The sequence below is a fragment of the Propithecus coquereli genome, unplaced genomic scaffold (genome assembly GCF_000956105.1).
Source record: "Propithecus coquereli isolate 6110/MARCELLA unplaced genomic scaffold, Pcoq_1.0 Scaffold84, whole genome shotgun sequence".
In the NCBI taxonomy this organism is placed as follows: domain Eukaryota; kingdom Metazoa; phylum Chordata; class Mammalia; order Primates; family Indriidae; genus Propithecus; species Propithecus coquereli.
In genome coordinates this window covers 1,316,716-1,330,692 of record NW_012154618.1, presented here as the reverse complement: position 1 = coordinate 1,330,692, position 13,977 = coordinate 1,316,716, and the positions used below count along the sequence as shown (strand labels likewise).

The window sequence follows — 13,977 nt, the reverse complement described above, 5'->3', positions numbered from 1 at the left end:
TAAAATAATATTGAAAACTTAAAATGGAGGAAAATTCACAGTTATTGACTAATTAGACAGAACCATTTTGCTTTCATACATATTGTTAGTATATACTTTCCAGTAATATAAGTTGCTTTAATAACAAGATATACTTTAATTTTATAAGAGTTTTAACATTAATATAACATGACTATGCTTTGAAAATGTAAATTACGTTTTTATATTTGCATTAATATTCATTTAATGGGAATTATTGAGTGGAAATGGGAGTTAAATAAGTAAAATAAGACATGGGAATCAGGGACTTATATTAGGATTCTTCAGAGAAACAGAACCAATAGGCTGTGTGTATGTGTGTGTATGTATATGTGTGTGTGTGTGTGTGTGTGTGTGTGTGTGTGTGTGTGTGTATATATATATAAATGAAATTTATTATAAGGAATTGGCTCATATGACTATGAAGGCTGAAAAGTCCCATAATCTGCCATCTGCAAACTGCAGACCCAGGAAAGCTAGCGTGTATGTAAATTCCACTCCAAGTATGGAGGCCTGAGAACCAGGAGCACAGATGGTATAACTTCCAATGCAAGAGCAAGGAAAGACCGATGTCTCAGCTCAAGCAGTCAGGCAGAGAGAGGAAATTCTTCTTTCCTCTGCGTTTTTGTGCTTTCAGTCCTTCAGTGGATTGGCTGATGCCCACCCACAATGGGGAGATCATTCTGCTTTACTCAGTTTACCAATTCAAATGCTGATTTCATATGGAAACACCCTCACAGATATACCCAGAAATAATGCTTAGCCAAATATCTGGGTACATATCCCAGTAAAGTTGACACATAAAATTAGCCATCACAAGTCCTCTACTGATCAGCTTGGCACCCATACATGTCTCCATAAACCAAACTTAATCTATAAATAAAGATAATAACAATGTCATAATCCCACCTTAACATAATACAGCTTTCCTCTGTATGACTGAAAATACACCAATCCCTTTCCCAGAAAAGTAGGTAAAGTCCCTGAGTGATGTTTACCTCTCCTTGATATCCTCTAACTTAAACACTATGATGTAAAATTATGCTTAAATCCTCATATAAAGGCAGTACATTTTATGTTACATGGTAAGGGAATAAGAGAGGAAAGAAAACAGTATTTCACACACACACACATACACTCACATACACTCACACACACACATATGCACACACACAAATGTATTCATATGAACACAAGTAGGAAATACCCCTAACAATTACAGTCCTCATTTCTGTAACTAATCACGTGGTTGTAGCTAGTATTTATAACTACTTTCATACTCTAATCATTCTGTAATCGCTTTACCTTCAGCAAGCACAGTAGCTGGTTTTGGTTCTTTATCTGGTTGGGTGACTGAAACCTTTATTCTGGAAGGATCTGGAGCATTAGTAGTCTTTCCTGGATTGGATTGTTCTAGTTAATCACAGGTGATGGTAATACTAAAAGATGCCCTAAGGTATCTCTTGTATTGCAGACATACTGTTCCCTACCTTGTGGAGTAGCAGTTAAATTTCCCTGTTAATAGTCAGGTTCAATCACCCAAGCCTGCACAGTAACTCCCTTCTTTGCCTGTTGATTTAGAGGCATAAGGAGCCCAAAGTGGCAGAGTGACAGTTCTTAACTTCCAGTTCAATGGAATCAGTATTGTGTTTCCTGGTAAAAGCATTCCTCCCTCTGGAACTAGAACATCTAGGCCAGTAGAGAATACGGTCACAGAGACAGGAAGAAAAATTTTGCTAGTGGGTGAGTAAGGGTAATAGTGAGTGGTGCTACTTCCATTTCCATCCCTTGATTCCTGGACCCATAAATGCCAGCTATGAGAGAAAGAACACCATATATTGGATGCTGATTTAGAGACTATACACCCTTTTGGAGAACTTTCTCCCAGCCCCTGCAAGGTATTGCCACATAGCTGGCACTGCAACTGAATCTTCAAGAGATCATTCCACTGTTTCACCAAACCAACTGGTTCAGGATTATGGGGATATGATAAAACCAGTGAGCATGGGTCCATTGCTGCACTTCACTTGCTGTGAAGTTAGTTCCTTGGTCAGAATCAATGCTATGTGGAATACCACAATGGTGGATAAGGCATTTTGTAGGTCTGCTGATGGTAGTTTTGGCAGAAGCATTGCATGCAAGGAAGGCAAAACTGTATCCAGAATAAGTGTCTATTCCAGTAAGAACAAAATGCTGCTCCTTCCATGATGGAAGCTGTCCAGTGTAATGAACCTGCTACCAGGTAGCTGGGTGATCAACCAGGGGAATGGTGCCACATTGGGAGTGTTAATCTCTGCTACTGGATAATTAGGCACTCAACAGTGGTTGTAGCCAGGTTGGCTTTGGTGGGTAGAAGTATGTTTTGCTGAGCCTATGCATAACCTCCATCCTTGCCACCATGGCTACTTTGTCCATGTGCATATTAGGTGATGACAGGGGTGGCTGGGGAAAGAGGCTGATACCCACAAAACTGGTCATCTTTCTTGATTATTAAACTCTCCTTTGCTGATGTCACCTTTTGCTGAACATTTACATGGGACACAAATATCTTCTCTTTTTTGCCATTCAGAGAGGTCTGTCCACATACCTTTTCCACATATTTTCTTGTCACCAACTTTCCAATCATGTTTCTTTCATCTCTGACCATCCAGACAAACCATTAGCCACAGCCCATGAATCCATGTATAATCACACATCTGGCCATATCTCCTTTCAAGCAAAGTGAACAACAAGGCGTACTGCTCAAGAGTTCTGCTCACAGGGAGGATTTTCCTTCATGACTTGTTCTTCACGGATGTCCCAGAAAGGGGCAGCAGTGCCTTAGCTGTCTACTTTTGGGTTGTGCCTGCATATTGTATAGAACCCTCTGTAAACCAGGCCAGAGTCTTCTCTTCCTCTGTCAAGTGATCCTAGGGAACTCCCCATGAAGCCATAGATGCAGAGAAAGAGGGCAGTGTAACAGGAGTGGGTACCCTGGGCATTTGTGCCACTTCTTCATGTAATTTTCTGGTGCTTCAGGGCCTACTGGGCCTGATCACATATATACCACTTCCATTTTGTGGTGGAGTGCTGCTGTGCACACCCAACTTTATGGCTTGGTGGGTCAGATAACACCAAGTTGATGATGGGCAACTCAGATCCTATGGCAATTTAGTGGCCCATGGTTAAGCCTTCAGTCTCTACTAAGGCCCAGTAGCAGGCTGTTTCTCAAAAGGAGTGTAGTTATCTGCAGAGGATGGCAGTATTTTGCTACAAAATCCTAAGGGCCTACACTGCAATTTGCATGTGGAGGACTTCCAAAAACTGCAAACAGCATCCTGTCTGCTACTGATATTTCAAGCAACATTGGATTTGCTGGATCATGTGGGCCAAGTGGTAGAGCAGCTTGCGCAGAAGCCTGGACCTATTGCAGAGCTTTCTGTTATTCTGGGCTCCACTTGAAATTAGCAGCTTTTTGGGTCATGAGGAGTAAATAGGCCAATGTAACGCCCAGATGAGGATTATGTTGCCTCCAACATTTGAAGAGGCCCATTAGGCATTGTGCCCCTTTTTGGTTGTAGGAGGAGCCAAATGCATCACCTTTGAAGGGATGTCTTGACATGCCCTACACCACTATACCACTAAATATTTCACTGAGGTAGAAGGCCCCTGAATTTTAGTAGAAATTCTTTCTTACCCTTTGACATACAAATGTCTTGTCAGTAAGTCTAGAGTAGTTGCCACTTCTTGCTCAGTAGATCCAATAAGTGTAATGTTATCAATACGATGGATCAATGTGATATCTTGTGAAAGGGAAAGGCAATCAAATCCTTGGGAACTAAATTATGACATAGGGCTGGAGAGTTGATAGACCCCTAAGGTAGAACAGTGAAGGTATATTGATAGAATTGCCAGCTGAAAACAAACTGCTTCTGGTGGTTTTTACTAACAGGTATCAAGAAGAAAAGCATATACCAGATCAATAGCTGCTTACCGGTTACAAGGGAATGTGTTAATTGCCCAAGTAATGAAACCACATCTGATACAACAGCTGCAGTTGGAGTCACCTGGGACAATAATTAATTGTCATTCTCCAAGACCCATCTGTCCTTTGCACAGACTAAATGGGCAAGTTGAATGGGAATGTGGTGGAAATCACCACTCCTGCATCTTTCAAGTCCTTGATTATGGCACTAATCTTTGAAGTCCCCCTAGGAATACATTATTGGTTTTGGTTTACCATTTTCTTAGGTAGAAGTAGTTCTAGTGGCTTCTACTTGGCTTTCCCTTCCACAATAGCCCTCACTCCACACGTCAGGGAACCAGTATGGGGTTTTCTCCAGCTGCTATCTATTCCAATTATGCATTCTGTAACTGGGGAAGTAAGCACAGGATGGGTTCAGAACCCAATGGGTCCATTGTGAGATGAACCTGAACTAAAACTCCATTGATCACCTGACTGCCATAAACCGCTGACTGGTGGACCACAGTGATGTTTTGGGTTTCCTGGAATTAGTGTCAGTTTAGAGCCAGCATCCAATACTGATTATTTCCTTTTCCCCAGTGCACAGTTATTCTGGTAAAGGCTACAGGTCCTTTTGGGAAAGACTGGAAGAAAGAACAGAATAAAGTTTTGGTAATTTACTGAGGTCCTTCCGAAAGGGAACCCAGCCTCTCCTTCATTCAAGGCATTTTGGGTCTATAAACTGGCACAATTCTTTAATTAAGGGAATGTGACTCTTTGTATTTATGATTAAGGTTAGACTTTTCTTTACTTGACCTAGAACTTTTTGCTTATTTAGTAGGCTTTCCATATATTTCATTTCTAGGAACATCATGATGAACTAGCAAATGCCATAGGTCTAAGCAAGTCAGACTATTCCTATTGCTGCTTTGACTTTGCTTCCCATCACAGTAACCATTCCCACCTTGCCTTTGGCAGTTGAGTGCTGCCACTGGTCTCCTGCCACTCTAGGATCCCATTATTCCCATTGCATTTATGTTTCTCAATTCAGTAGCTGCAGTTCCCACTGTAAAGCCTGGCATACAGAGAAGAGTGATCATGGACTCTTCAAGGAAGCCAGGACTCCCCTCACAAATTTATTTCTCACAGTATTGGTGAAATGTATGTCTTCTGTACCCACTTAGTGAAGGTGAGAAGATCTTAAAGGACAAATACACTCCAACATACCAATCTCCTAAGCCTTTAAATCTCTTCTTCTACATTAAATCAAGGCAGATCCAGCCTTTACAATTTACTCACTGTGGGCCATCTTTTTGGTTCATGTTTTAGCCAACCAACCAACCAAACTGTTGGAGCTCTAACTCCCCAAGCTATAACATTAAATGGAGAATTTAGCTTAGTGAGCCCATATCAATAAATTTTGCCTGGTCCAATTTTATGTTCCTTTATTATCTCACACACTTAGTATCAATTCCCACACAAGTTCCCTGGATTTCTCTCTGTACACATTAGAAAATTTAAGTAGTTCTTCTGGAGTACAATGCCCCTCATCATGGGTCATACTTTGTACCACACTTTTAGAGGCCTGCTGGGACTTCGGTCTAGTTGGAGATCTAGAAGCAAAGAGGGGTGAGAGTGTGGGTCCTAAGGAGAACCATCATTGTGCTGCATGGCAGCTGCTCCAGAGGAGGCCATTACAGTTTCCTCAGGCAATGCAGGGTCGAGCCACTCATATGGAGGTGGAAAGGCCAGTGACACTGGTGGTGAGGAGGGTGCTACCTCTGAGGGTAGGGAGGCAATTTCTTCTGGGGCTGTAAAGGCCACTTCTGCTGGGGGCAAGGAAACCTCTTTCTGTGACAAAGACTTATTAGGATTCAGGGGCTCAATTTCATCAGCTTTATGGGGACTTGCCGTACAACTCTATCTCAACTTACAGAATCCCATTCTTTCCTAATTAGTGCCTTCAACTTAACAGTAGACCTCTTTTGAGCCTGAGAGTTCAACTTGTGTTCTAATTCAGCCAGTGGCAGTATGATACTCTGTGTTTGATTTTAAGCAGTCTCAGCTCTGCAGCTATAGCAGATGAGAGTCTCTTTCAGGCACACAGATGCCTCAGGTCATTTATACAGAGGTTGAGCTGATGATTTGAATCCTTGAGTTCATCCTTTCTTTCACCACTTTATCTAGTGCCATTAGGAGGAAACAGCCAACATCATATTGGTTAGTTTTCCAAAAATGTTTGAAAGTATCATATGCACAATCACCCACATCTTATAAGTGGTTTATTAGGTGTATCTGATTCAGATATTTTACATATCTACTACTAGTTCATGCTATGGACTATCAGTGTTCTCTTTCTACTGGAAATAGAATCATTAGCCTCTTTAAATATAATCAAATTAGTGAGCCGGTTCCAGAAACTCACCAGGGGTGGGGAACCTGCGGCCACCTTAAGTGTGGCCTTTTGACTGAATCCAAATTTTATAGAATAAATCCTTTTATTAAAAGGAGTGCAGCAGAGAATAATGAAGCTTTTCTTGCCTCCTTTGGTGCTTAAAAAAAGAATAATCCTGAAATCAGAAGGCTGTAGGTTCTTCACCCCTCCGTGGTACCAAAATGTATGTCAGGATTCTCCAGAGAAACAGAACCAGTAGGAAATCTGTCTACCTATCTATCTCTCTACAATGCAATTTATTATAAGGAATTGGCTCACATAATTATGGAAGCTGCAAAGTCCCATGATCTATTGTCTGCAAACTGGAGACCCAGGAAAGCCAGTGGTATAAATGCTAGTCTAAGTCCAAAGGTCTGAGAACCAGGAGCACCCATGGAGTAAATTCTAGTCTAAGACAGAAGACCGATGTCTGAGGTCAGCAGTCAGGCAGAGAGAGAAAATTCTTTTCCCCTCCACCTTTTTATTCTATTTAGGCCCTCAAGGGATTAGATGATGCCCACGCACATTGGGGAGGACATTCTACTTCACTCAGTCTATCAACTTAAATGGTAGTCTTATCCAGAAACACCCTCACAAACATACCAAAATATACATAATATATAGCCAAATATCTGAGCACCCTGTGTTCTAGTCAAATTGACACATAAAATTAACCACAAACCAAAATGGAGAATGTTAGTTAAAAATTGCAATCAGATTTTATTTTAAGCTTTGCTAGATAACTCTGAGTTAATTTGTGTTTAGACATTGTCTTAATCCTTTAAGGCTGTTATAAAAAAATACCATAAACTAGATGGCTTATAAACAACAGAAATTTATTTCTTACAGTTCTAGAGGGTAGAAAGTCCAAAATATAGGTGCTAGCAGATTTGGAGTCTGGCGAGGGCTTGCTTTCTGGTTCATTGGTATCTTCTCACTGATTCCTCACATGGCAGAAGGGAAGCTCTGGTTTCTTCAGCTCTTGTAAGAGCTGTAATCCCATAAATAAGGATTCTCTTATTATGACAAAATCACCTCCCAAAAGTCATACCTCCTAATAACTCACATTGGGGATTAGATTTCAATATGAAATTTGGGGGACGCAAACATTCAGTTCATAGTAGATACTTACATGTGTTAATACACATGTATAAGTGAAAATACACATATCTCAAAAATTGCATTATATAAATTGCTATCAAGTATTCATTTTATAAAGTAGCCTTTTGCTTTATATTTTGTTTTTGATGATGATGTGTTAACATGGAAAGCATTGGGTGAGATAGTACAAGTGAGCAGATGGTACTCATTTGTAATTTAGAATTTGTGTGATGTGTCTTTTAGACAGTTTTATCAGTATGTCTGGTGATTAAACTAAACCAAATGCTAATAGATACAGAAAGGTCTGTGGGATTTTAGTCTAAATTATGGGCATTGATACCTTATTTTATTTAGCCATATTTACTGCAAGTTGCATGTTGATTGCTCTAATAGGTCAAATAACCTGCTTCGTTCTTACAGATTTGCATTTTAAATTTATATCTTGATATATTAGAATGAAGATCAGTAGAACAGTGGTTACTTTTCATAGTTTATTTACTAATGTGTATCTGGTTCATGAGGCCAAAAATGCCCACTATATTTCAGAATTAATAGTCAGTTTTCTTCTATCATTGATTAACTTTGCTTGGTATGTGATTGAAATATGATTTCAACTATTGTACTTGTTCAGTATCAGTAAATGACTATATTATTCTTAATGCAGAGCAGTAGAGTTACTTGGATAGGGACTATAATGTTGCCATTATTATTCTAAAGACCAACATAAAGCTGTTATTGTTTCTATTATTGCAACATGTGTAGCCATTCTCTTGTCATTTTTATAGATTATTTTATTTATCTGATAATTCAAGTAAATTTATTTTTCAGTTAGCTGGCAAATGCTTGGAACTATAATCATCATATAGAACAATGCTAAGATTTATATGCTATATGAAAACAAGAGGCTATGAATCAGAAAAATAATGATAAGAAAGTTTGTATGTTCCTAATGAAAAATGTGGTGGTTGAAAAAGTCACAAAGTAATTTGAGATTTACAAAAATGTATCTTTTGTGATTTTTTAGGATGAATAAAGATAAAAATTTTATCTGGATATTTTTTATCTGTTACCTCATAGTAAATGCAATTTTCTCTAAAGAAATTAATGTCTTTGGAATGGAGGTGACTGCAATGTATTTTGTGAAGGAAAGTATAGTAGTTTATAAATAAATATTTGGTGAATGATATTCAAAGTATCTAAACAGATAAAAATTGCTTCAATAAATTTTATATGTGGGACAGTTATAACTGAATTTTAACTTTTAATCTTATTGAGTGAAAATAAATATCAACTCTTTTACATTAGTAGGCCTGAGATAAATATTTATACCTGGAGACAAAAAAGGAAAAAGATTGGAGTGGGGCTGAGGGTGCAGCGTTAAGCCCTTTGTATTTTTTTTCCTCCTAAAGTAGAGCCACAGGAAGAGGTGAGCCAAAAATTTTAGTAGCTGATTTTCATGAGGTAGATTTTTTCATAGGTATTGATAATATCATGTGAACTATCTGAACCTGGGGATATGTAAAGAACTACCACCAAATTTCCTATATTCCCTATTTTTTTTTCTTTCTTTACCTTTAACCTTTCAGTGCCAGAATTAGTTGAAATACGATTACATTTTTTAGTAGGTTTGGAAAAAAGGTAACTTTTGTAGGTTCTTTGCAGCCTTGATGAAGGAAATGTGACAAATACATACAAGAGAAATATCAGCTAACCAAAACCATTGTTCAATGTCCATGGAAGTAAAATTAGTTTGAGTTATTGTGAAAATAATTTATCTTTTCAGATTGTATTAGATTTTCATAAAGTATCTCTTTAACTTTTATAATTTATCATTTCTGCTTTATTCCCGAGGGTTTACATGATAGTATTATTAAGACTAAAATCATTTCTTGTCATCATTAAGGGCAATGACTTTGTGCGTTGACTTCATTTATTGAATTGGAAGCCTATTTTCAAATTCACCAGAAAAAGTTTTCATTGGGTGGTTTGTTTCAAATTGTGTAAGTTGCACACTTTATTTTCAATAAGCACTCATTCCAATTCCAAGAACAATAGTTTAACTTGTTAAAAGCAAAACATGAGACAAATTAAATTTAGCAGAGTTTATTTTACCAAAGAATGATTCATGAATCAGGCAACACCCTGAACCAATAGAAGTTCAGAGAGCTCCTCCCAGCAACACGGGCAGATAGTATTAATAGATAGAGAAAGGAAGGTATGTACAGAAATAGTTTTATTGGTTTCAGGTTGACATTTGCCCTATTTGGGCATGGTGTGATGAGCCATTTGCCTTATATGTTCATGGTCTGATCAGTTGGCATCCTGTGATTGGCTGAGACTCAACTATTTGTTACAATAATATGCTTGTAAGTTAGGCTGCAGTTTGCTTACATACTGGGTTAGGCCAAATTTAATTCTCCCCTTTTGGTCAGCTCTCAATTTTGAGAGATTAACCAAAACCCTGGACACTGATGCTACTTTCTGTCACAACATAATGGACTTGTTTGGTCTCAGGATGGAATTCACAATTTACAGCATCAAGTCAGTTGGATGTTTCTTTACATTCTCGTTGTGTTTTTATTATTTTAACCACAGTGAGAACATTTGATATGTAACAGATGGCTACATATGAGCATTTAAGACTTTTGAGAGGACATGGCATACTAGGGAGACTATTATTATGGCTATCAGGAGGGTAATACTAAAAGAGTGAAGTATATTCCTTAATAGGAGCCCCCATGAATTGAACCAATCAAAGTCAAATATATCAACAATGAGCCAAAGAGGAATCTACTTGTTATAATCAAGTAGCTTGTTTGTTGATTTATGATAATGTGTTTCTGCCCTATCAGACATATATCCATGTGCAGCTGGACTTGCACTTACTTCCCCCTCCTCAGGCAACAGATAGTCCAAAGCAATCATGTTCTCTAAAACTTTAGCAAGAGAAATTAAAGAATGGGCAACTATAGCCTTTGAAATAGATTCAGCTATAGTAGCTAATGTTTGAGACAGAATTTCTTTTTTTAATTTTTATTATTATTTTTTAAATTTCAGAATATTATGGGGGTACAAACATTTCAGTTACTTATAATGCCTTAGCCTCACCCAAGCCAGGGCTACATGTGTGCCCTTCCCCCATACAATGCACTCTGCATCCATTTGATGTTATAACCTCATTTACATTTATGCCAAGCCAGGGAAGGAGCATTCCGCCAAAAGATGCCTGTTTAGAGGTACTTGTACCTGCTGGCAAATTTCTCTTTATTTCATGGTATAAATTAAGAGGTGCAGACCAATACTTAGTCTCCAATTTCTTGTCAAGTGACACCAGTATTGTTAGAATCCGTAATCCACATTGGCCCCTTATTTTCCACTTATTGAGACATGAGGTTGCCCACATATATGGTTGGTTGTTAAATGCTGCACAGATAAAAATATATCCTAGAGGGACACAGCAGATGGTTCTCTGCCTGTGATTTAGAGATCACCAGTAGAGAAGCACTAGTAATATTTGTCTAAGGTTCCATTGTTGAATCCTTGCATGATTGTATGATTTCAACAATTAAGGAATCAGGGTTATAAATTTGTCTACAAAATACTGAATTATCTTTCTTGTGGTTTTCTTATTTAATTTATGGCATAATTTAACTGCAAAACCCTCATCATAGGTTTTTCCTACTATTTTTCTACTGTTAGATTTAAACAAGGAATCTGAATATGTAAATCTAAAAGCCTAACCCTGTATAAAAGACCAGATATTGCACTTGGAACATCAGAGAAATTTATTATAAGGTGAACCAGAGAATCTCTAAGATCATGTAAGGATTTACTTTTACATGACATATCCAACATTCAGTTGCATTCCCTGTGGAAGCTATCAATTATGAAATCATAATTATTGCATTTTCTTGCCATGTATAAACAGAAAAGAGACACAGAGAAAAGAGGCAAGGGAGCAAAGATTTCATGATGACAAAGGAGAAAAGTCATGATCTGTGATCTTGGGATAGCTTTTTGCATCTATGACGTCATCTGCTTCTGAGGAGAAACCTCCCTGGTCACTTTTACCTTGAGGCCTCCAATTAATGTGCAGTCCCAAGAGTCTGGAGGGGCCCTTTTAGGTTGAGAGATGTGGATCCAAAGATCAGGCTCAAGGCCCTGAAGTTTTGCTGCAGAGATGAACTTGGTATAGTCCCATATAACAGAATTCAAGGGTAGTCTTTCTGTGATGCCTTTTACAAAGACCCAATCTCCAGGTGCTAGATCATGATAAGTCTGGTTGTCATCAGTTTGTGGGTCACAAAGTACTTCTTTTACCCAGTGAAAATATACTTTGTCATAATGCATTAAAGTCTTGCAGTATTGAGTTTATAAGAGCAAGAGATACATGAGCTTCTATTTTAGGAGTACAGGCCTTACAGCAACTATTTTATAAGGGATCTATTTATGTTTTTCAGTGGCAGTGTATCTGATTGTCATTGTTTGGTAGTACTTTTGACCAAGGCAATCCAGTCAGCTTTGCCTAATGCCATTTTGTGTATATAATACCTTATTTAACTATTTTATAACTTGTCCATTGAATTGAATATCTCTGCTGCTAGAGATTTCTCCAGGAATGCTCCATAAGGGAGCATTTCCTTTTCTCTCTCTCTCTTTTTTTCCCCCAAGGATCCACTATCATTCCCAAAGGGGAGCATTTTCTAATAACCTTTTAGCTACTATTTTTGTGTCAGCCACACTGCATTGGAAAGCTTCATACAACCAGAAAATATGCATTGATGTTAGTAATTGAATGAAATCCATCTGTAAGTGTTCAAATGATCTACCAGGTGCCAGAAATGTATCACCTGAGGTTTTTAATTGTCTTACCAGAATTATGGGTTTGACAAACCAAATATTGATTATAAACCACTTTAGAAATTTTAGAATAGTCATCTCGTCAACTTTTTAAATAATTTGTATCATTTTATCTACTCCATGATAAGTCACGGGCACAAAGATTTTAATAATGGAAGCTTTAAGGACTCAGGAGTGACCAGGTAGCCATCCAGGCTCTCCGTAAGTCCATGTTTAACATTGGATTTACATACTCTGAAATACGAGTTTTTTCTTAAATTCAGATACATAGCACTATTTATTAATTAGGTTATCACAAGTAATTTGACTTGGATAAATCTGTGGAATTCATTGAAATTGCATATCTTAACTATTTCAGTACTGGTTGACTTAGCATGAAAATCTGCCTAAGCATTTCCTTGGTATTCAATTAACTCTTGTTCTGCTTAATGTTGGATTTTGTATGGACGTGGTCTGATTAGTTGGCAGCCTGTGATTGGCTGAAGCTTAGCTGCTATGATTGGCTAAGATTTAGCTATCCATTACAAGAATACACTTGTAAGTTAGGTTGCAGTTTGTTTACATACTAAGATAAGTTGTAGTTCACTACATGCAGAGGCAGTTTTAGGCCAAATTTAATTTAATTAAACAAACTAATGAAATAAATCAGAGGATTGTGATTCAGTAGAATTGGATTTGGAATTAGGAATTTGTATTTTAAATTTCATCAGGGGATTTAAAAATACACTAAAGCTTAAGAATCATTGCAGTACAGAGGAAAAATAACATACTTTATCTTTTAATTTTCTAGTCTGTCAAAAACTACACCAAATGTCATGTGAGAAATGAACAGATTTGTAACAAACTTACCAGTTGTAAAAGCTGTTCACTAAACTTGAATTGCCAGTGGGATCAGAGACAACAAGAATGCCAGGCTTTACCAGGTAAAGATTTCAAAATTTGGTAACTGAGTTTTATAGTCTACGGATGAATACTGTTATAGTAAAGTACATTCAGTAAGAACATTACATTTTCTAAAGTTAAAGCGATAGTGAATATCAAACTATAATATTGTTGTAATAATAGCATTGTTTCTATAAGAAAAGTTTTATAATTGTATATTTGCTTCCAATTCTGTTTTTTTTTAATTTCAGGATATTGTGAGGGTACAAACATTTTGGTTACATTTTATGTCTTTCCCTCACCCAAGCGAGGGTTAGAGGCATGCCCTTCCCCTCTATAATGCTCACTGCGTCCATTAGTTGTAAGTTTACTCTCCCCAACCCCCTAATTCCTGGACAATATTACTACCATGTGAGCACCATAGTGTTAATCAGTTAGTGCCAATTTGATGGCTAGTACGAGTTGCTTCCAATTCTTTGAAGATGTTTATATTTACTTTTTCATTTTAAAAAAATCTTAAAATTGTAGGAAATAATAAGTCCTCAGACTTAATATCCAGATTTAACAAATATCAACATTTTGTCATATTTGTTTTTTGTTTTTTTTTTTTTTTTGAGACAGAGTCTCACTGTGTTGCCCTGGCTAGAGTGCCGTGGCATCATCCTAGCTCACAGCAACCTCAAACTCCTGGGCTCAAGCAATCCTTCTGCCTCAGCCTCCCGAGTAGCTGGGACTACAG

The 13,977-nt window shown here is 37.6% G+C and overlaps 1 protein-coding gene across 1 annotated transcript in view; it reads left to right on the top strand.

Annotated features, from left to right (window-relative positions):
* The window catches only part of ATRNL1 (attractin-like 1), a 739,312-nt gene that overhangs the window by 168,771 nt on the left and 556,564 nt on the right, over positions 1 to 13,977 (top strand). Inside the window, exon 14 of the mRNA XM_012663875.1 lies at positions 13,147 to 13,279. Coding sequence (XP_012519329.1) covers positions 13,147 to 13,279 — 133 coding nt within the window. The remainder of the gene's footprint in view (positions 1 to 13,146; positions 13,280 to 13,977) is intronic.